General features: G+C 41.5%; 1 protein-coding gene and 1 non-coding gene across 3 annotated transcripts; one reads left to right on the top strand and one right to left on the bottom strand.

The window, feature by feature from the left end:
* Positions 1-1,924: 1,924 nt before the first annotated feature.
* IL26 (interleukin 26) lies at positions 1,925-17,220 on the top strand. Of its 2 annotated transcripts, none has more exons than XM_047788525.1 (5): positions 1,925-2,151; positions 2,237-2,293; positions 2,466-2,600; positions 16,900-16,965; positions 17,057-17,220. In XM_047788525.1, the coding sequence occupies exons 1-5, from the start codon at positions 1,981-1,983 to the stop codon at positions 17,141-17,143; spliced, it is 516 nt and encodes a 171-aa protein (XP_047644481.1). In that variant the 5' UTR covers positions 1,925-1,980; the 3' UTR covers positions 17,144-17,220. The 2 variants fall into 2 exon arrangements, with proteins under 2 accessions (XP_047644481.1, XP_047644482.1); XM_047788526.1 differs by having other exon boundaries at positions 1,981-2,151; positions 2,466-2,622; positions 17,057-17,194.
* Positions 17,221-22,747: 5,527 nt separating this feature from the next.
* TRNAK-UUU (transfer RNA lysine (anticodon UUU)) lies at positions 22,748-22,820 on the bottom strand. Its single transcript has one exon. It is a non-coding gene; the product is annotated as a tRNA-Lys (tRNA).
* Between the last annotated feature and the right edge of the window lie 366 nt (positions 22,821-23,186).

The following is a 23,186-nucleotide window of genomic DNA, read 5'->3' as shown; positions in this document are numbered from 1 at the left end:
CTACAGAAACGGGCAGAATTTCGACTTGATGGTCGTATAAGCGATTTAGTCCCACTTGTCCTATATTCACTCACTCAGGGTGTTTATGTTAAGCCCCTGACCTCTCAAGGCAGGTGGGCTTTTGATTCCTAGTCGTCACACTCTTTTGTCTAAAGGAATTTGAACAGTAGGGATTACTCTGCTCAACAACAACAACAACTTAGGCTATTTCAGGTCCCAGTTCCAACACCATGTAAACTACTCCCAGCTATGAAAAATTCCTTTTCCTGAATTTTTATAAAACTTCAGGGAACTTCACTCCTGAACAGCTGTCTTCTGCTTTAGCTCTTTGGGAAGCGTTCTCCTCTCACTCAGCGGAAGTGTCCTGTCAGCAGAGGTGCTCCTATGGAAAGAGGCTGGGGTTCTTCAAAGAGATTTGCTTACTTTGGGAAACAACAGAAAACATTCCCATGTGTTTGGACCTTTTACTTATACTTTTTCTTTGCTCCTTTGCCTGCACCATTTGCCTTGGTTTAGAAATCAGTCTTGGGTTGTGATGCTAGTTTATTGACTCTGCCTAGGTTTGTTTGTTTGTTTTGTCTTCCTAGGGCCACACCTGCAGCATATGGAAGTTCCCAGGCTGGGGGTCAAACTGGAGCTGCACCTGCAGGCCTACACCATAGCTCATGGCAACGGTGGATCCTTAACCCACTGAGTGAGGCCAAGGACCAAACCCGAGTCCTCATGGATATCAGTTGGATTCTTTCCCGCTGAGCCATAATGGGAACTCTCGAATCTGCCTAGTTTTGGTGGATCTCTTGCAACCAGATTCCTAGGATTAACTTGCCTGGGTTGACCATGGCTCCATCCATCCTGGTCGCCAAAGTGACCTAGCTCTGCTTCTTGGTTTATGGCTCTGAGCTTGTCCACTTCTTATCCTGGGGCTGCTACGCCAAAGAAACTATACTATTGCCATGGAAGAACTGGGACAGAGTTGAGAAGAGGAGACCATGGAGCATCTGCTTTCATGCATAGCCCCCTAGTACCAAGCACTGTTCTTTGTATAGGCAGATCCTTGATAAAAATTTGTTAAAGTAATGCATTAAAAAGCAAAGCAGTTATAGCAGCATCTTATGATGTGGAAAGGGAAATACTATTCAACTAATATTGAACATACTTCTTCTTTACATGAGACACCATGGTAGGTGCTGAGGATTCAAAGATGAGAAGGTACGGAGTTTGCACTCTCCTGGAAGTCTAGAGTTAGAGGAAAAGATGAGAGATGATAGGAAACTATTAAATTGTAGGTATTAATCCTGGATCCAGGTTCAAAAAATGTTAAATATATTGGGGGAGGTACAATTTCTGAGCTGGAAAAATTCTTGAGAACAACTGGAAAACTTTTCTCTTGGGTCCTAATGCTGGGCTACAGAACGATGGCTTCTGAGGGAAGAAGGGGGGAGCCCGGTGAAGGATCTGGCACAGGATAAATGTCAAACCTATATGAGGTCATGAGCAGGTGACCTGGGGCTTCTCATTGTACCCTTTGGTTAAATTTTTCTGGGATACTGGTTCGAAAAGGAGTTTTTGTTTTTTTTTTTTCATATTGGGAATTAAAAAAAAAAAAATCACATGGTCTCCTGGAGGTCAGGCTATTTTATTGGCATGGCATAACTGTTAAAATAATGAAGTCTGTTGTAATATGCAGCTGAAGTTCTGAATTCTTTTTGGAAACAGGGCCCCAACTTTACCAGTAAATTTGAGCTTTTGCTTAATGTCACAGATGGTGTGGTCAACATTTTTTGATTATGAAGCAAGCTCTAAAAATAGAGACCAACCAAAGTGATCTTCCTCTCTATAAACTGTAAGTTATCTTTCACAGCATCTCATTGGAGACGTGACCTTGAGGGCTCAAGTAAGTAGGTTATCCTCTCATCTAACCGACATGAGTAACTGTCTGGCTGCTGTGAGTGACAGGAGCCCAGAGCAGTGTAGCGGGAAATGCAGGTGAATTGCATTTTGAGGTCTGGGTTGCTGTTTGTCACTCTGTCTCTTGCCATTGCCAGGCGCAAGCAATCTTCCTTCGCCGAAAGTTGTTACCCAAGAGGAACACTGTCCCAAGCTGTTGATACCCTCTATGTCAAGGCAGCAAGGCTCAAGGCAACCATCCCAGTAAGTATTAGCCTCTGCTTAGAACGAGGACGTAAGGGTCATTTGAAATTCTGGATAAAATGTATTTCTCTTTGCTTTATTGCAGGAAGATCGCATTAAAAATATACAATTATTAAAAAAGAAAACAAAAAAGCTATTTATGGTAAGCCAGAGGTTCTTCTGCTTTCTCACGTATCTACCTGTTGGATGCTTTTTTCTTTGCATTTTAGTTTTTCCAGATGACCATAAAGTATTAATCAAGGGCATGTTTCAGGGTCATTTTACAAAGTCTACTCATGGTTTACCTCGTGCAATTGATGATATCTTATTTATAGAAAAACTGCAGATTCCAAGAACAGCTTCTGTCTTTCTTCATGGAAGATGTTTTTGGTCGACTCCAATTACAAGCGTGCAAGGAAACAGACTTTGTGGAAGACTTTCACAGTCTCAGGCAGAAATTGAGCCGCTGTGTAAGTATGCACAGCAAATACGGTGAGTTTGATCCTAACACTCTATCTAGAAAACAGCATGAAGGAAGTGGTTTTCACCCCAAAGGGTGAGTAATTGCTCGCCTGTAATCCAAATGGAAAGTCTATCACCAGGGAAACAGTCTCAAATAACCCTGCATCACTCGTGATGCCACAATGTATTGTTTCTTAAGGAATGGTGTATAAAGCACATTGATGAGAGCTAAAATAATGTGGAATGCTCCTCCAGTATATATTTAATTTTTCAAAGGATTCTTTCTTTGTATGATTCCCAAGTAATTCATCATTCATTTAACACATATTTCTTAAGCACCAACTATTTGCCAAGCACCCTTTTTCCAGGATGTTGTTTTCCTTCTTTCTTTCCTTCCTTCCTCTCGCGCTCTCTTTCTCTCCCCACTCCCTCTCTTTCTGTCCCATATTGATAAAAGCTTTTAGATGGACTTTTTCTTACTTTGGCAAGTTTTTAGAGTTGTACCTTTTATAAAGCCAAGTCTTGGTCAAACCTTTTTTAAACAGTGTGCCTTTGGTACCTAAATTATTTGATGCTGCAGTCCGGTCACCGTCACCGTACTAATTATTACTTCCTAAGCAGCGTGGAACTAATTGAGCAAGTAAAAATGATCACAGTTCTATAAAAATATTCACAGTATGAAAGACCAGTGCAGAAAAACAAAACAAGGCAAAAAAACCAAGCCAGGATCTGCACAGTATAAGTTGGCTTGCCTCTGTGGGAGGTGTCGAATCTTTCCTGTGACATTGTTTGGGCTCCAAGGGTGCTCTCTCCAGCCTCCTACGGATGTACTTGCAGCTGGTACAAAGGGAGGGTAGTGATGACAATTCCACTCCTTGGGCTGGCAGAAGAAAGCGAGATTTCTGCCCTTGGGCATCAGGTTCACGGAGACTTAAACGCTGGGCAGATGAAAGTGGATTTTTATACTTTAAGAGTCAGGACATCTTTTTCTTGTGGTCCAGGAAACTGCTCAGTAACACAAGTCCAAGCCTATAGTGCAGAGGCATTTTTATGAGGGGGAGCTGGTCAGTGAGGTAAAACAATTCAACAAATTTATGTTCTCTTTGGTTAGTTTATGTTTAAATCACGTTCTTGTTTGGGACTTGGGTTGCATAGCTTTCCATGAACTCTCATAGACCACTGAAATAACAACAAAGATAACAATTACACACTGGTACCTCTCAGCAGAACATAGAGTGAATGTCTGGGCCAGTTCTCTTGCCCAAAATAATTAGTGGAAAGATCATCACTTATCTTTGCTTAATTCTATACTTAACTTATAAGGTTATATTATTAAGACAGTGAATATTATAGTCTCAAATTTAAGTTGAACAATTATATAGTTTTTTCTTTTTCTTCTTCTTTTTTTTTTCTTTTTTTAGGGCTGCACCTGCAGCATATGGAGGTTCCCAGGCTAGGGGTCGAATCGGAGCTGTAGCCACAGGCCTACGCCAGAGCCACAGCAACGCGGGATCCGAGCCATGTCTGCAACCTACACCACAGCTCATGGCAACGCCAGATCATTAACCCACTGAGCAAGGCCAGGGATCGAACTCGCAATCTCATGGTTCCTGGTTGGATTCGTTAACCACTGCGCCACCTCCCACTTTTTAAGAAGTCTCTTCCGTTTCTCTTTTGGCTAGCATCCTTGGTTCCTTGATGTAGGTGCTATTTTTTTTTGCTCTAGGCATCCAATTTAATGTAATATTATTCTAAATGAAGTCTGTGAATGATGGTGAGGCACTAGAAATCCTTGCCTGATACGGTGCAGCACAGTATATTTGGACACCTGGAACTCCCAAAAGCCACATCTGTTTTTACCTTTGATTTGGTTTCTTTAGCTCAAATACCTAGAGAGAAAAAAGGTATAACCCAAACCAAGCTGTGTTCTAGGAGAAAAACTTACAAAAAATAGAGTTATCTAAGAACTCTGACTTTTCTTGATTTGTTTTGATAGAAGTTATTTCCCAAAGGAACCTTGATCTGTCAAGAGATGCTTCTTTCATGGGGGCGGGTCACAGAAGGATGGGAGCAGCTTGGTACCTCGCGAGCTTGTTACTGGCTTTCCAAAGCGGCTGGCTCCCCCTGATGGCCAAATATGAACACAACACCCAGTAACTACCCGCGAGCGCCCCCTTCCTCTGGGCTTTCCTGCCTTCTTACATTCTCTCACCTCAAACTGACCTTAAGCTTCAGTTAATTTGTCTCCCAAGCTGAGTTTATGTGCTGGAGTAAACCAGCCATCTCTCTGAAACCGTGAAAAAGAAAGTCATAGGATTAGCCTGAGATTTAGAAAGTCTCAGACTTTGCTTTAGGGAAATAGGTTTAATTTTAATAATAGGCCTTGCATTTAAACTTTCTGTCAATTTTATAATTTGGGCCACAGTAGCTGGTATCTATTTAATATAAATTTACTGAGCATTTGCTCTATGTGGAATTCTACATTAGCGGTTAGGGCAGAGTTTAGCAGGGAGAAGTTATAAAATGTGAAGCAGGCGACATTAATTTACAAGCAATCTTTTCTTCTTTTTTTGACCATTTGCTTTAATTCAGGGAGAGAGAGCTGGGGGCAACCTTCCTAAGCAGAAGCAGCTGGGCCTTCACCAGATGTGTAATTATCACATTGCTTCTCTTTTCCCCCTTTCATTCTAGGGACCTCAGGCTATAATTAATTCTTGAATATGGCAATAAATCAAAACTTTGCAAATTACAGAAAACATTTCTCACCCTTCTAAAGGCTCTACTGGTTGTTTTAAAGCTTTCCTCTTTCATACTGTGTCTCTAACCCCCTGAAACCTGGGCAGACTCTCCAGGAATTTATTCTGAAACTAAATCCATGTTTCAGTCTAGAGAATTTGGAGTTGAACAATAAAAATAAAACCAGAAATACCATCTACCGCCCAATCAGGGTCATCTAGGGCTTTTTTGTTTTTGTTTTGTAATTGGATGCAGACATCCCTCAGTGAGGTGATTCTGAGTCAAGAATGACCCTCCAGGATTTCCCGTGGTGGCTCGGTGGGTTATGAACCCGACTAACATCCATGAGGATTTGGTTTGATCCTTGACCTCGCTCAGTGGGTTATGCTCAGTGGGTTAAGGATCCAGCGTGGCTGTGAGCTGCAGTGTGGGTTCCAAAAAGCGGTTGGGATCCGCTTTGCTGTGGCTGTGGTGTGGGCAGGTAGCTGCAGCTCCGATTAGACCCCTAGCCTGGGAACCTCCATATGCCGTGGGTGCGGCCCCTAAAAAAAAAAAATGAAAGAATGACCCTCCACTGCAAAAGTCAAATGGGTCACTCTCTACAAGGGCTGTCATTTCCAGTTTTTCTTTCAACCTCTTCCCTTTGTCCCCCTGTTCCTGCAGATGGAAATGCTTCCTGTAGTTACTACATCTATGTTCTTTCTCTTTCTCTTTTAGTTACTAGTTAACAACTCTGTATCTAATTAATTATTCTTTTAAAGAATTAATGAATATAGTCATTGAAGGTATTCATATTCATGAAGTATGTTCCCATAAAGAATATTTCAGGAAAAAAATTACTTACAAAGGAATTTAAAGGATGTGTCCATGAAGAGTCTTTGAAAAAGAACGTTTTAATAAGCAAATACTAAAGAGGAAAATAATTTAATCAGAAAAGATCAATGATGAAAATATTCATGAGAATGTTGCTCATCTTTCCTCTCTGCTTCTCTGGTTGGACTACTCTGAGATGAAGTATTTTCTTAATCGAAAAGGGACACTAAATATAGTCAATATATAAACAGCCAGTACATAGAAAATAATTTACACTTTTTGTATTTCCCCTGTGGTCCTTGCTATTTGAGTCTATTGTGGGAAAAATGAGTAACACAGACTTTGCCCCTAGGAGTTTTGGTGTGTGTGTGTGTGTGTGTGTGTGTGTGTGCGCGCACGCGAGCGCACATGCACCTGCATTTTGGTGGAGGATTTTAGGAGGAAGGAAAGGGAAGGCAAGGTAACTTCACAAACAATTATAACAAGAGGAAAAAAGGAAAAGTATTGGGAGTTCCCTCCGTGGCACAGTGGAAGCGAATCCAACTGGGAATCATGAAGTTGCGGGTTCCATCCCTGGCCTTGCTCAGTGGGTTAAGGATCTGGTGGTGCCAGCGAGCTGTGGTGTAGGTCGCAGACATGGCTTGGATCTGGCCATAGCTCCTATTCAACCTCTAGCCTGGGAACCTCCATTTGCTGTGGTTGCAGCCCTAAAAAGCAAAAAAAAAAAAAAAAAAAAAAAGGAAAAGCATCATAACAACAGGACCAGCATAGCTCTAGGGTTTCAGAGCAGAAATACTTGAGTGTGGATGGAGCAGGAGAGGTTCCAGGAAGGAGGGACTTTTAGAGGGGCCCTGAGCTCTACAGGATCTATTTCTGCAGAACATTGATATATTTCAAAATTGGTCCAAGGCTCCTTCCAGGATTGGGAAAGAGGAGGAAATGGCCCAGCCTCTGTTTCCAGGACCCAGAACTCTAGAAAAATGCTTTGGTTCCTGTGATGCTATAGGCTAAATAGGATTCTAAGGGGGTGATGGAAAAAAAAAACAACAACAACAACAATTCCAGTTAACTTACATATACAATTTGGGCATATAGTCCATTTGCTTAATGTGTCCACTTAATTGGTATTGAATTTATGTCCATCATAAGCAATGGTGTGTGCTTTTCTGAAAAAAATCCCCCTCAGAACTTGTAACTAGCAACAACAGCAAAACATATGATATTGATTGCTTTCTAAAACTTAGATAATCCAATAATTATTATATTTTATTTCTTTTTAGGGCTGTACCTGCAACATATGGAAGTTTCTGGGCTAGGGGTCGAATCTAAGCTGCCAGCCTACACCACAGCCACAGCAACAACAGGATCTGAGCTGCGTCTGTGACCTACACACAGCTCACGACAATGCCAGATCCTTAACCTACTGAGTGAGGCCTGGGATCAAACCTGCATCCTCATGGATACTAGTCGGGTTCTTAACCCACTGAGCCATAACAGGAATGCCAATAATTATTTATTTTTTATATCGATAATTGGAGAAGATACTAAGGATTCCTACAGCCTCTTATAAATTATTACTTTGTATAATATTTCATATTTTTAAATATTCTGATTCTATGTGGATGTTTTGTTTCTGGTGACACTTTTTAATGCACACTCAGAATTAAAAAATCACCCTGCTAATGATATAGAGATATTTAATTTGTGATAATAAAATTTTTCATATCATCAGCCTATTTTATAAATAGAATTTGGCTTTGGGTAAATTTGTTGATTATATGTTGAACTAGGTGGATTTTTCACTTATCAAAAGCAAAGTATTAAATTCTCTCTTTAACAGTGGACTTCTTTGGCATCAGGAACATTATGGTTGTGGAACTTTTATAATTTCAGTGATGGAATACTGATGTAATTTATTACCAAATCTCATTACTTTGTAAGTATAACCTGGGTTATAACTGCATTATTCTTGGTGGAGGTGGTTTTGTGTCACTAGAGGAAAAACTTAAAAACTAAGTTTAGTACAATCAGGAACTAGATAGTGGATCACATGTCATCAGCTAGAGTTGATCAGTATTTTTTCCCATTTTGTAGTTCCCATGGAACTCTAAGATTACTGGCTATAAAGAATGGTACCAGGAGTTCCCGTCGTGGCGCAGTGGTTAACGAATCCGACTAGGAACCATGAGGTTGCAGGTTTGGTCCCTGCCCTTGCTCAGTGGGTTAACGATCCGGCGTTGCCGTGAGCTGTGGTGTAGGTTGCAGAAGCGGCTCGGATCCAGCGTTGCTGTGGCCCTGGTGTAGGCCGGTGGCTGCAGCTCTGATTGGACCCCTAGCATGGGAACCTCCATATGCTGCGGGAGCAGCCCAAGAAATAGCAAAAAGACAAAAAAAAAACAAACTGGTACCACTCTTTTGACATTATTGTCACCAATCAACCATAGTGCATGTCTATGCTTTAGATTTCTTAGTTCAAAATTTAAATGCAAAGTTAAAATGTCCATGGCAGGTAAACAGTCCTGTTTTCTCACCAATTAATTTTTTTTTCTAGATAACATTGTACCACGTATTACTATATGATGAAGGCAAAGAAATAAATAATTATCTGCACTTTGAGGGTTTGTGGATCTATAGTTGATGGGTAGCCATTGAGTGTCTGAGACCAAGCCTTTTCCTCCCTTCCTTCTTTCATTCCTTTCTTCTTCCTGCCTCCCTCCCTCACCTCTTCTTTCCCCAAACTTATTTTCAGAATATTTCATGTGCCTGCCCCAAGTCCATTTGTTAAATAGCCAACTTACCAAATGACCAACTTTTTGAATCCATCGTTTCTTTTATTTACTTGGCTTTAGGTGACTGGCTTTTGTCTTCTTATGGAAGAATTCCTTCGTTTTAAGAAATATTCTAATTTGTTTCAGTTCCAGATTCCTGCCTTTGGAATTGGAAAGTGAGTAGCAGAGAGAAGGAGGCTGGGGAAATAAAGAAGGGTCATAAAAACTGAATCTTTTTCAACTTGCATAGTTCTTATGCATACATTAACATGAATATATTCTTTCATATTGGAAGAAAATGCATTTATAAGAATTTTCCAAATCAAGAACACGTTTTTGTGTATGCACCAATTTTAGTATCAGAGAGAGGTTAACTGCTGTATCAAATACTTCCACGAATTTTAATGTTTTCAAATTTTAGAACTTTATTTCTTTTTATGTTTTTTGGCCACTTCTGTGGCATGCAGAAATTCCAGGGCCAGGGATTGAACCTGAGCCACAGCAGTGACAATGCTTAACTGCTAGGCCACCAGAAAATTCCCCGAACTTTATTTCTTACCTAAAATTCTAGTTGGAATTTTTCTGGATGAGATTACTTTTCTCCAAATCATGAATCAGAGATCCAGGCATTTTCCATGTTGTAGCTTTGCCATTCTCTAGGCCTTTTGCATTCAGTCAGGTGGAGGGGGGTAAGAGGGGGAAGCAGACATATCAGCTTCTTACAAGCCATGCTCCTCCAATTCACATATCATTCTGTTCACATTCTAAGGGCAAGATCTAATCACATAGCCACAACAACTGCAAGGAATCCTGGGAAATGTAGTCTAGCTTATGATTAGAAAGAAGGGGAAAGAAATTTTAGCCAATAATTAGCAGTCTCCGCCATAATTATTCAAGAATTTTTCAATATACTATTTATACTATTTATGACCATGGACCTGCTTAGCTTATAGGGTGCCCTTGTGCGAAGTAGAAAAATGATCTAACCTTGCATGAGCATGTTCCAGTGAATGGAACATTCTTAAACTGGGCACAGTGGTGTAGGATGGTTCATCACTTTAGTCAATAATTTTTTTTTTTCTTATTAGTGTATTTTTCTCAATGAGTAAGAAGGGAACTGAAATAGACAAAAAGTGGTGTTCTGGAGACAAAATGAAAACTCAGTCAATTGAAACTGGCTAAAAGAAACAAGTTGATTTTGTGAAATGACTTTTTGCAAGTTGGTTTATAGCAGTTTGGCTTAATTCTACATTTTCCTGGTTCTGTGCTATGCACTAGGGTAAGAAAGGCTGGCACGATTTGATCCTTGCTCTCTAGAGCTTGTACTTACTTTGTGTTATTGAGTGTATCAATTACTTCATCCCTTTTTCATTGCCAGGGAGTATTCCATTATAATGATATACCACAATTTATCTATTCATCTATTGAAGTTTATTTGTCTTCTTTTCTTTCAACTTTCACTATCACAAATAAACCACTGTTAATATTCATATACGAGTCTTTGTTTGGGTAGATATTTTCATTTCTCTTGGGTAGAGTCCTAAGACTAGAATGACTGGATCATAGTTTCTGTGTACATTGAACTAAGGAACAAACTGTTTTCCAAAATGATTGGATCATTTTATAGTTCTACCATTAGTGTGTGGGACTTTAAATTGCTCAGTATTCTTGCTATCACATGGTATTGTCAATGTTTAAAAATGTTAGCTTGTCTAGTTGCAGCATAATGGTATCACATTTTGTTTTCAACTTGCATTTCCACAATCATTAATGAGGTTGCATAACTCTTGATTGACCTATTTATAATCTATACATTGTCTTTGGTGAAGTGTCTGTTCAATCGTTTCGCCCATTTTTTTAAAAATGGATTTTTTTTCCATGCCTCAGCTATTACAAATAGTGTTGCTATGAACATAGGGGTGCACGTATCTTTTAAAATTAGAGTTTTGTCTGGATATATGCCCAGGAATGAGCTTTCTGGATCATATGGAAACTCCATTTTTAGTTTTCTGAGGAACCTCCATCCTGTTCTCCATAGTGGCCCCAGCAATTTATATTCCCACCAACAGTGTAGGAGGGCTCCATTTCCTCCACACCCTCTCCTGCATTTGTCTTTAACGTATTTTGTAGTGCAGTTCTACTGGGGATGGATACATTCTGTTTTTTTAATGCCAGAAAGAAATCTTTATTTCCTTTTTATTTTTGAAATACAATTTTTTCTGAATACAGAATTTGGGGTTGATAGTTCTTTATCTTCAGTACTTAATGGTGTCACTCTACTGTCTTTCAGACTTGTTTCTGACAAGAAATCTGCTCTCATTCTTTGTTCTTATGTCGTCTTTTTTTTTTCGGCTTTTTCTTTTTAAAGATTTCCTCTTTATTACTTGTTTTAAGCAATTTATTTATAATGTGAATTGGTGTTGTTTTCATCATGTTTCTTGTACTTGGAATTAATTGAAATTCTTACATTTGTGAGTTTATAGTTTTCATTAAATTTGGAAATTTTTTTATCCATTATTTTTTTCAGAAAAAAATTTCTGTACCTCCTTCTATCCTATTCTTTAAAAAATTTAATTAATTAATTTTTCTGTGTCTTTTTTTTGTCCATGTCCATGGCGTGAGGAAGTTGCCTGGCCAGGGAGCGAACCTGTGCCTTAACAGTGACCTGAGCCTCAGTAGTAACTATGCAGGACCCTTAAATGCTAGGCCATCAGGGAGCTCCCTATCTTGAACTTCTAATTTCATATACATTAGGCCATAGGCAATTGTTCCACAGCTCACTGATTCTGTGTTGTTTTTTTTTCTCCATTGTTTCATTGTGTATAGTTTCTATTGCTACATCTTCAAGTTTAGGTATTTTATTCTGCATTGTCTAATCTACTTTAGTCCCATTCAGTATATTTTTTGAACTTTGACATTGTAGCTTTTTATCTCTAGAAGTCTAAACTTGGTCTTTTTTTTTGATATTTTCCCTTTTCTTACTTAACATGATCAGTTTTCCCTTTAGCTCTATTTTTTTTTTTTTGTCTTTTTGCCATTTCTTGGGCCACTCCTGTGGCATATGGAGGTTCCCAGTCTAGGGGTCTAATCAGAGCTGTAGCCACCGGCCGGGGCCACAGCAACGCAGGATCCAAGCCGAGTCTGCAACCTACACCACAGCTCACAGCAATGCCGGAATCCTTAACCCACTGAGCAAGGCCAGGGATTGAACCCAAAACCTCATGGTTCCTAGTCGGATTCGTTAACCACTGCGCCACAACGGGAACTCCTCCTTTAGCTGTTAGAATGTAATATATGGCCTCTATTTCTATGTTAGCAGTCATTGGTTATTATTGTTTAGATCTATTAATTCATAAAACATTGCAAAATAGTGCTTTTAAAATTATAGTGTATCTTTATTTATAAGAGGGGATAATTCTGTAAAGAGAACCTGCCCCTTACTAACTATCTGGCTGTCCTGAGGGAACTTATTGTATAAGAAAGGCAGAATAAATATGTAATTCTTCTTTTTTTTATTTACCAGTTTTCAATATAAAGAATTGACTTTCTAACATTATTCAAAGGTAATCAATGAGTTGTTATTTTCTCTTAGTTTCATTATTAAATCATGGACTTAAATTATTTTTCCTTTTTGAGGGGTCTTTCTGATTTTTCTAACCTACCTGCCTTTGGGTTTCTTTATAAGTCCACTAAGACTGGTATCTTGAGTCACCCTTAAGATACAGCATTACAATAATTTTCATGACCTCAAGGTCTGGAATCCCAGTAACACAGTATTTGAATGTCATCTCATTGTTTCTAGGAATTTTGCAGCACCTAATAAAATAGTATATATTTTAATTAGTCTGATTCAGGTGGTATAATCATTTAAAGAAAATAAGTTATTGGGAGTTCCCATCAGTGGCTCAGTGGTTAATGAATCTGACCAGGAAACATGAGGTTGCGGGTTTGATCCCTGGCCTTGCTCGGTGGGTTAAGGATCTGGCGTTGCTGTGAGCTGTGGTGTAGGTTGCAGACACGGCTCGGATCTGGTGTTGCTGTGGCTGTGGTGTAGGCCAGTGGCTACAGCTCCGATTGGACCCCTAGCCTGGGAACCTCCATATGCCTTGGGAGCGGCCCTAGAAGGCAAAAAGACAAAAAAAAAAAAAAGAAAAGAAGTTATGGGTAATATAAATGTCTTTATTTTTAATCTTGGTTAGTCATGGTATTTGCTTTATTGGTATTTGGAACATCAGTATATGTGAGAAGGGATTTTAGAGATTCTTACAGAACTCAAATACTCTGACTTGACAGTTGCTTAATTGAATTCAAAAAACAATTTGCCAAATTGCTGGTGATCAAAGTTGAAACTGAAAAAAAATTACACTATTTTTCAAGATTTCATTTACTTTAATTAACATTTTGAAAACCAGAATAGTAATTGGCAATTAGCATGCTCCATTTCTTTATATGATTTTATGTAATTAATTTTAAAGTCTGATAAGCCTTGGCAAATAGAATATTTGTGTCTCCATTTTTGTAGTGTGTTTGATAAGTAATTTGTATTATCTCAGTTGCAACTAGATCATCAAGTTGGAAAGCACTGCCAATTATTCATCTTTGTATTTTTGAATATTTTAAAAATTGCAATTGGTTAAACTGATTAAAAACAGAAGTAGGAAGTGAGAACAACCCTGTTTTATTCTTTCATTTTATTAAAAGTCCTAAACCTATTAATCTCATCTGTGTTTGTTGGGAAAATGAAATATATCAAAGGGTCTAGAATATAATAGTTCCTTTTTTTTTGTCTTTTTGCCTTTTCTAGGGCTGTTCCCACGGCATATGGAGGTTCCCAGGCTAGGGGTCCAATCGGAGCTGTAGCCACCTGCTTACGCCAGAGCCACAGCAACGCCAGATCCAAGCCGCATCTGTGACCTACACCACAGCTCACGGCAACACTGGATCCTTCACCCACCGAGGGAGGCCAGGAATTGAACCCACATCCTCATGGATCCTAATCCGGTTCATTAATCTCTGAGCCACAAAGGGAACTCCTAAACTATTATAAACCAGTGGGCTTTGTGAACCTCAAAGCCACAAGCTGATGCTTGCATTTCATTCATTGATTCATTCATTTAACAAACACTCATTGAGTATCTCATATTGCTGAACACTATTCCAGATGCTGAGGATTCAACTAAAAATTGACGGATAGTACCTCTTTCTGTACAGAATTCCTTGAGAGTGCTCTCAGACAGTTCAGGAACTCTCAGATTGTGACAGGTGTCGTGAAGGGAGCAAACAAGAGGATGTCGAGGGCTGGAGGTTGGGAGCCAGTCTCTGGTTATTCCAGCCCTACTAATAAATTGCCTCTAGTCGAGATTGTATCTGCTTCAGCTGAGTGTGTCAAATCATTCAGCTATTCTTAGAATAAAACTGCTGACCCTTCGGTGTACATTCTATTTTCAGCAAATGCAACTATCTGCTGAAATAAAAGATAAAGGAAATCATTCTTTTACAGATTCCTCTTTCTGGGGAAAGCAATCTGAACCATGGCAGTAAAATCGGACTGTCCTACTGGGTCTGTAGGCATATTTACTCAGTGAAGACAATGAAAACCTTGTGCATCAGATCTTTGCTGGGGTCATTTATAGTAAATGGCACTCAAGGTGCCAGAAAGCATCCCATAAACTTACATGACTCTAGTGACAACAGTGACACTATGAAGTGATTTGTGTTGTTTTGCTTTTTGCCAAATCTTGTTTTTCTCCTTTTCTACTCTCCTTGCTCTTCTTAGGGAGCATTTTGTGTCTGTCGCTTTTCTGTACCTCATGAAAGCCCCTTTCACAAGGAGAATCCCTTTCTTTCAGCACAGAGTCTGACCTGAAGGTGGAGTCCCCATTTGGACTGAGTCATGACGATGTCACCACGTTTAGGCCCCTGCAACAGCATTCAGGAGATAGCTGTCAAATCATTTCAGTTATTCGCTCTTGATAAGAGAACAGCCTGAATGTTCCCTCTGCCCACGGTGTTCTGGTCTAAAGGAACCTGTCAGTTGATGGTGGCTGTATTCTCCTTGTTTTAATAGGTGTTGTCATTTAGCTGCTTCCATTCCTCGAGTTTTGTTTTTTGTTTTTTGTTTTTTGCCTTTTCAAGGGCTGCACCGGTGGCACATGGAGGTTCCCAGGATAGGGGTCTAATCGGAGCTGTAGCCACCGGCCTATGCCAGAGCCACAGCAATGCAGGATCTGAGCTGCGTCTGTGACCTTCACCTCAGCTCACAGCAATGCTGGATCCTTAACCCACTGAGCAAGGCCAGGGATCGAACCCGCAACCTCATGGTTCCTAGTCGGATTTGTTAACCACTGAGCCACGATGGGAACTCCATTCCTTGAGTTTTAATGACATGTTATCTTTGTTGATATGTGCTGACACTATTTCATCAAGAGGACGGGACATCCTGGGACATCTTGGTTTCTTTTTACATAAATGGAGAAGAATTGAACCATACCATTTCCTTGGTCTATTCCATGCTAAGGTTTTTTTTTGTGTGTTTTGTGTGTGTGTGTGTGTGTGTTTTGTTTTGTTTTTTTTTTGTCTTTTTGGTATTTCTTTGGGCCGCTCCCGCAGCATATGGAGGTTCCCAGGCTAGGGGTTGAATCGGAGCTGTAGCCACTGGCCTACGCCAGAGCCACAGCAATGTGGGATCCGAGCCGCGTCTGCAACCTACACCACAGCTCATGGCAACGCCGGATCCTTAACCCACTGAGCAGGGGCAGGGACCGAACCCGAAGCCTCATGGTTCCTAGTCGGATTCGTTAACCACTGCGCCACGACGGGAACTCCTAAGGTTTTATGAGTAAAAGCTAAATAGACAAATTAGACATTTTCACCTTTTTCTTCCCTTCCCTTTTCTCTAATTAACGCTCTAGGAATTTGTGGGAGAACAAAGGAACATGAGGAATTTCCTCCTACTTGACTCCTAGCTGAGTCCTGTGCTCAGACAGAGTTTGAAAACTCACTCCTCCAAAGAGACTGACAGTTCCCCCCAGCTCAGCTATGAAATATCGTCTCATGATATTACTTTGCTCCTCCTCCTAATTTAGAAACTTAATCTCCTGGTGCTTTCTTCTGGCAATCAACCTCTGAATATTGCACCATGCAATGAATGTATGTAAGAGCCAGGGCGCTTTTTCAAAACATGAGCTTCTTCCTGCCATTGCCACGTCTCCCATGATTCCACATCTCTCTTGTTCATTTGCTCCAGTCATGCTTTCTTCACTTTCTGGAAACTCAGGACCACTTCATACCTCTCACTTTACCTGAGTTATTCCCTCCTGTGCATCCTCCCCAAACCCTTCTTTTCTCTCTTCATGTCGCCATATAGCTGGCTCCTTCTCCTTTTTCAATTTTTGTTTTGTTTTTTGTCTTTATGGGGCTGCACCCGTGGCGTATAGACGTTCCCAGGCTAGGGGTCCAATTGGAGCTGCAGTCACCGGCCTACACCACAGCCACGGAGGATCCCAGCCATATCTGCAACCTACACCACAGCTCATGGCAATGCCAGATGCTTAACCCACTGAGCAAGGCCAGGGATTGAACCCGAATCCTCACAGATACTAGTCAGGTTCGTTAACTGATAAGCCACAATGGGAACTCCCACTTATCCTTTTTCAGATCCTGATTTAAATGTGTTTCCTCAAAAGAACCCTCTTTGCCCACACAACTTAAAGGAGGTCATTCTTGCAAGGCCCTATCGTGGAGTCTTGGGCATTATAAACACAGCTTTAATTGTACTTTTCATTGTAATTTCAATTTTATATTTACTTTCTTATCATCTTCCCCATGAAATTGTCAGCTCTGTGAGGACAGAGACAAGGTGCTGTTTATTGACCAGGGCATATCACACTCAGCATGCTACACCTGCTCCAAGCATGTTGGCGGAGGGGATGATAGAGTATTATTGGTACTTCTTCAACAGTATTATCCATATTTACTGCTGATTTCTTAGATTTCCTGTGCTTCATCGCCCAGAGAGATGAAATCCATTACCAGGATGAAAAGAATCTTTTATGGGGTAAGTATTCCAAATTCTTCTTTTTGAATACTCTTTTTTTTTTTTAAAGTATGGAAGATTTCTGCTTTTAATATTTCTACTCTATCTGCAGATTGGAAACAAAGGAATCTACAAAGCCATCAGTGAACTAGATATTCTTCTTTCCTGGATTAAACAATTCCTGGAAAGCTTTAAGTAATGCAAGAAACCAAGTGGATTGATGTGATTATTATTTTGAAATACAATGAGAACTACCAGAAATCAATTTATAGCAGTGTATTTCTTTTTTTTTTTTTTGGTCTTTTTCTAGGGCTGCACCTGCGACATATGGAGGTTCCCAGGTTAGGGGTCTAATTGGGGCTGTAGCCACAGCAACATGGGATCCAAGCCGCTTCTGCAACCTACACCACAGCTCATGGCAACGCCGGATCCTTAACCCACTGAGCAAGGTCAGGGATTGAACCTGCAACCTCATGGTTCCTAGTCGGATTTGTTAACCACTGAGCCACAACGGGAACTCCAGTATAGTAGGGTATTTCTTTTAAAAAATTTTTAACAGCAAGTTAGAGGAGTCCAAAGAGACTGGAGAAATTTAACATAATAAAACTTTGGATTTAGGCAAATTTTTCTCTATTTGCTTTCATCCTGAACATATTTTGTCATTCCCAAGTGCCTTGCATAAATTTAATCTAAAGGTGTATAACCAGAATTAAATCGTGTAATGTTTGTGGATAGAAAACAACAGACTTCTGGGATACAGTATGATGTTATTGAGACTCACATAGATGCCATGTACATGATTATCGGCTATTTAAGGGCTTGATTATTATTAATTATGCCTATTGTGATCATAGCCCCTAACAGATTTTGCTTTTAATGAAATAAACTGTATTTCTTTCCTCTGTATATCCTTTCCTGGACAGCATGCTAGTAGAATTTCATTGAGTACAAGGGGTAACGACCAGGTCAGATCAAGCAGGACACACAGTTAAACTAATCACTTGGAATGGTTTACTAGGAAAGCTGTTGACAGATAACCCAAGCTCAAAGACTAGCTACCAAGTAACCAAGTTGAAATGATGCTGAGAATTGATTATGCTCCTTCCAGGTGCCATGCAATTAAGAAAGTTGGTAGAGGCCTCCCTCCATAAAAGTCTGAAGGCAGCTCAGATTCCACCACAGGAAACTTTCCACACTATCTAAAAAAACCCTACTGCTCAGCCAGCCCTTCAGCTGAATGACGAATATGGCCTGATCATTATTTTGCATTAAACAGACCTTGCTTCTGCATAGTAGGCATGGGCAGTTTCAGGCAGCAATTTGTGTGCCGGCCAGTTCGATTCCACAGAGCATCCACTGTGCTTCTGCTCACACAGACAACGCCAGGCCTTGGTGTTTTGTGTTACGAGTTCCCATCAAGGCACAGTGGTTAACAAATCCGACTAGGAACCATGAGGTTGCGGGTTCGATCCCTGGCCTTGCTCAGTGGGTTAAGGATCTGGCGTTGCCATGAGCTGTGGTGTAGGTCGCAGACGCAGCTCGGATCCCGCGTTGCTGTGGCTCTGGCATAGGCTGGCATCAACAGCTCTGATTCGACCCCTAGCCTGGGAAACTCCATATGCCGCAGGAGCGGCCCAACAAATGGCAAAAGACAAAAAAAAAAAAAAAAAAAAAGAACTCGCAGTGTAGTCAAGAGACCTGACTAGTCTCAACTCCCTTCAGGTCTCTGCCTACATAGTCTGAGGGTTGTCCATAGAAAACATCAACCTTCTCCCTCGTCACTTGTCTCTAAACCACTTCTCTCTCACTGGTCTGCTTCTTCGTCTTCTTTTTTTTTTTTTTTTTTTTTTTTTTTTTTTTTAGGGCTACACCCGTGGCATATGGAAGTTCCCAGGCTAGAGGTTGAAACAGAACTGCAGCTGCTGGCCACAGTCACAGCCACAGCCACAGCCACAGCAACAGCAACACTAGATCTGAGCCTTGTCTGCAATCTACACCACAGCTCTCGGCAACACCAGATCCTTAACCCACTGAGCAGGGCCAGGAATCTAACCCTCATCCTCATGGATAATAGATTCATTACTACTGAGCCACAGTGGGAACTCCTTCACGGGTCTGCTTCCATTGACTTTATTTGTTTGTAATTTTTTGGTGCTGCACCCGAGGGCATATGGAGGTTCCCAGGCTAGAGGTCTAATTGGAGCTGCAGCTGCTGGCCTACATCACAGCTCATGGCCACAACAGATCCGAGCTGCATCTGTGACCTACACCACAGCTCATGGCCACGGCAGGTCCTTAACCCACTGAGCCAGGCTAGGGATCATACTGGCATCCTCATGGATACTAGTTGGGTTCGTTACCACTGAGCCACAACAGGAACTCCTATTGACTCGTTTGTTTATTGATTGTCTCCACCATGTCAGAACATAGGCTCTGCAGAGCAGAACTTTTGTCTGTTCTGTTCCCCGTAGGGTTCCCAGCATCCAAAACAGGGCTGGAAAGCAGGGCCCGGTTAGCACATGACACTATATTAGCACATGGGGAGTGGGTGAACTCTTGAAAGATGGTGATCACTTGACTTCTTGGGCCTCTGTCTCTGAATTGATCCTGATTGAAATTAGCTTCCAGGGGTCATCTGTACAGATATCTGGACAGTGATGGGCTGAGGTCTTCCCTTATTCCAGCCATATACCCTCAAAGGACCTCTCCCACTCTCTGCCCTCCCACCACCGGTCCCCAACACCACCCTTAAGCCCTGCTCTGCCTGGATCATTTCTCCTGATCCTTTAAGATTTTATTCTTGCTGTTAATAGGTTCATACACTCTTTACTTCTTCACATGACCTGTCATAATTCCTCTGTATATTTAACAAATGTTTCTCCCACTAGACACTTCCTCTCTGATTCACTGTAGTTCCGCCCAGATCCTTATGCATAGTAAGTGCTCAATAACTAGTTATTGAATGAGTAAGTAGATAAAGTAGGGAATTGGATTGGGGAAGCTCCAAGGTTTCTTTCAGCTCTGGCATAGCTGTTGCCATAATCTTCACCGGTTAGCATGAATTTTGAAGACTAATATCCTTTAAGAGCCCTTATGATTATTTACATCACAATGAATTTAATTCAGCATACTTTTTTCTTGTCCCCAATAAGATGTAACTGTAAAGAAATGTATGACTTTTCAAATAGGGTAATAAAATGAGGCAATCAACTTCAATACGTTCTTAATGGAAACACGTTCCCTTGTGTCCCATGTAGAACCGTCTTGCAAACCCCAGGTGGAGGGTGTCTCAGACCTTGGGGAACAGCCTTATAACGAATTTCCACTGCCTCATTCTGGTTCAGCTTCGAGAAATAGTTGGAAATTCGAATTTGGTCATTTTAACCTACCCACAGAGACCAGTTTAGAAAAAGTCAAGCCGCGATGTTCAGGTTTCAAACTGGTTTCAGAGCTCCCGTCATTGTTTCCAGAGACGGAGGTGCGAAAGCACACTCGCACTTCGTCAGTCATTCCATAGGGCCGATGACTGCGGCTCCCCCTAGAGGATGCTGGGATGGCAGGACGGCCCAGGTCCTACCCCCGTCAGTCAGCCGTCGGGGAGAGCGGTCTCTGTGCCAGGTAGCCGTGGTCCATGCCGCATCCAGGGAGGGGGGCTATGGGAGTCACTATTAGGGAGGCTTTAGGAGAGGTCAGGTATACACACAGTGAAAGGAACAAAAAGTGAAAGCTCAGCCGGGCTGAGCAGATGGAGCAGGAGAACATCTCAAAAGCGGATGCAGAACCGTTCTGTGAATGTCCACACATCCTAAGAAGTTAGGAGAGTCAAATCCTTCACTAGGGCTGAGAGGAACGAAAATGAATACCAACCAATTCCGCAAACATTTATTGAAGCCTTACGCTCTGCTAGTCACGTGGTCATGGCTGAGGTCATAATCATCAATAAACTCATCATTTCTTTTCAGCAATTTAGGACCCAGAAAGGTAGGTAGGAAGATAAACCATCACATGGTGAAACACACATGGAGATATGCAGAAGGTGCAGTAGGGTGGAGGTCAGGACACATGGCACTGGGGAGGTGAAGTTTGAGGTAATTTACCTTTAAGACTCAGTGCAGGTGTCATCTCTTCCAGGATGCCTTCCTTGATCTCTCCTTCCAGTCCCGAGTCCCAGTCTGGGTTCAATGTCTCTTGCACGACATGGCATTTACCATATAGCATTGTGATCTTCTGTTTGCTCGCTTATCTCTTTCTTGAAGACACAGACTGTCCTTGGTCAGTGTCATGTCCTTGGTGCTTAGCATGGTGCTGGCAAATAGCAGGCATCCAGGAAAGGCTTTTGGAGTGGAACGATGCCTAAAACCATGGCAGTGAGGCTGAAGAAGAGGAAATGGATATGCGGGCTACTTAGGAGGTAAAATTGATAGAACTCTGGTGGAGGGGGGATCAGTGCTGAGGAAGCAGCCTAGGATGACCCTATCTACTGATTTGTAGTAAATGAGGACTCAGGAAGTGAGTTATAGTGAGATCCTAGCATCTCCTTTTGGCCAGCAATGAAATGCTTTGAAATTTGGACTTCATAGGAACATAGAATCTTATAATTTGAAAGAAACTATGAGGGAACATTATCCAACTTTGCATCTCATATCAGACCCTTCTTTATAACACTGGTCCCATCCAGCATGTGCTTGACACTAACAATTAAGAAAGACCACCTCTTGGAGTTCTCGTCATGGCTCAGTGGTTAACGAATCCAACTAGGAAACATGAGGTTGCGGGTTCGATCCCTGGCTTCACTCAGTGGGTTAAGGATCTAGCATTGCCATGAGCCATGGCATAGGTCGCAGATGCGGCTCGGATCCCGCATTGCTGAGGCTGAGGTGTAGGCCGGCAGCTACAGCTCTGATTAGACCCTTAGCCTGGGAACCTCCATGTGCCACGGGTGCAGCCCTAGAAAAGACAAAAAAAAAGAAAGAAAGAAAGAAAGAAAGAAAGAAAGAAAGAAAGAAAGAAAGAAAGAAAGAAAGAAAGAAAGAAAGAAAGAAAGACCACCTCTTGAAAGAGCCCTCTCTGTCTTTAAATAATCTTGCCTGTTAGGCAATTATTTCTACTTATCTGAAATCTCTTCCTTTGAAACTTATCACATATTTTTTCTAGTTCCAAAACTTGGGGTTTAGAGTAATTGTAACCCATCTTCCACAGGACAGGTGGATTAATGAGGAGGTAAACTGAAGGGAAGGAGGATCTCTCCCTTCCTTTGAAAGCTTAAGGCTGGAAGTTATATATATGCATCCAGCTAAAAATTTAGGATTTCGTTCTGTAAGGATGGGAGAATGGCTATTGAGTGATGAAGCCAAACATTAAATATTTGCTGACAGCCCTTATTTCCTCTTCTTTCCATCTCAGCTTCATCTCCTCCCACCAAATCTCTTCTCCAGGCTAAGCAGCTTCCAGCTTTCCCACCTGTTCTCAAATGGCACAGCTTTGCTTGCTTTCAGTAGCTAAAGCTTATTCTCTTCCAAAGGAATTCCCAACTGCTTTTTGTGTGTGTGTGTGTGTTTTTCCAGGGCTGCACCTGCAGCATATGGAGGTTCCCAGGCTAGGGGTCTAATCAGAGCTGTAGCCGCCAGCCTACGCCAGAGCCACAGCAACGCAGGATCCGAGCTGCGTCTGCAGCCTACAGCACAGCTCACGGCAACGCCTGATCTTTAACCCACTGAGCGAAGCCAGGGATTGAACCTGCAACCTCGTGGTTCCTAGTTGGATTCGTTAACCACTGAGCCATGACAGAAACTCCAGGTAGAGACGCCCAAACAGGGACTTGAACCCTGGACCCTCAGATTAAAAGTCTGATGCTCTACCGACTGAGCTATCCAGGCCCAACTGCTCTTAATGACTCGGCATTAGCTTCCTGGGGCCATGTTTTCCCATGGTCATTCTCTTGCTTATCTCTTGTATACTTTACTAAGGGTTAAAAAATTATAAAAATTGGGATTCCTGTCGTGGCTCAGCGGAAATGAATCTGACTAGTGGCTATGAGGACGCAGGTTCAATCCCTGTCCTCACTCAGTGGGTTAAGGATCCGGCACTGCCATGAGCTATGGTGTAGGTCACAGACACTACTTGGATCTGGCATTGCTGTGGCTGTGATGTAGGCCAATGCTACAGTTAGGATTTGACCCCTAGCCTGGAAATCTCCGTATGCCCGTGGGTGCGGCCCTAGAAAAGACAAAAAAAGAAAAAAA

The sequence above is a fragment of the Phacochoerus africanus genome, chromosome 7 (assembly GCF_016906955.1).
Source record: "Phacochoerus africanus isolate WHEZ1 chromosome 7, ROS_Pafr_v1, whole genome shotgun sequence".
NCBI classification, from domain to species: domain Eukaryota; kingdom Metazoa; phylum Chordata; class Mammalia; order Artiodactyla; family Suidae; genus Phacochoerus; species Phacochoerus africanus.
Note: the sequence above shows the minus strand (reverse complement) of the source record. Positions and strands in the feature narration are given on the sequence as shown.

What these genes read in the sequence shown, in the direction of transcription:
- IL26 (XM_047788525.1), top strand. Translation starts at nt 1,981, where the DNA reads ATGCAGGTGAATTGCATTTTGAGGTCTGGGTTGCTGTTTGTCACTCTG. An exon ending in AAACAAAAAAGCTATTTATG is followed by an intron (nt 2,294 to 2,465) that starts GTAAGCCAGAGG and finishes TCTTATTTATAG; the next exon opens with AAAAACTGCAGATTCCAAGA. An exon ending in TGAAAAGAATCTTTTATGGG is followed by an intron (nt 16,966 to 17,056) that starts GTAAGTATTCCA and finishes CTCTATCTGCAG; the next exon opens with ATTGGAAACAAAGGAATCTA.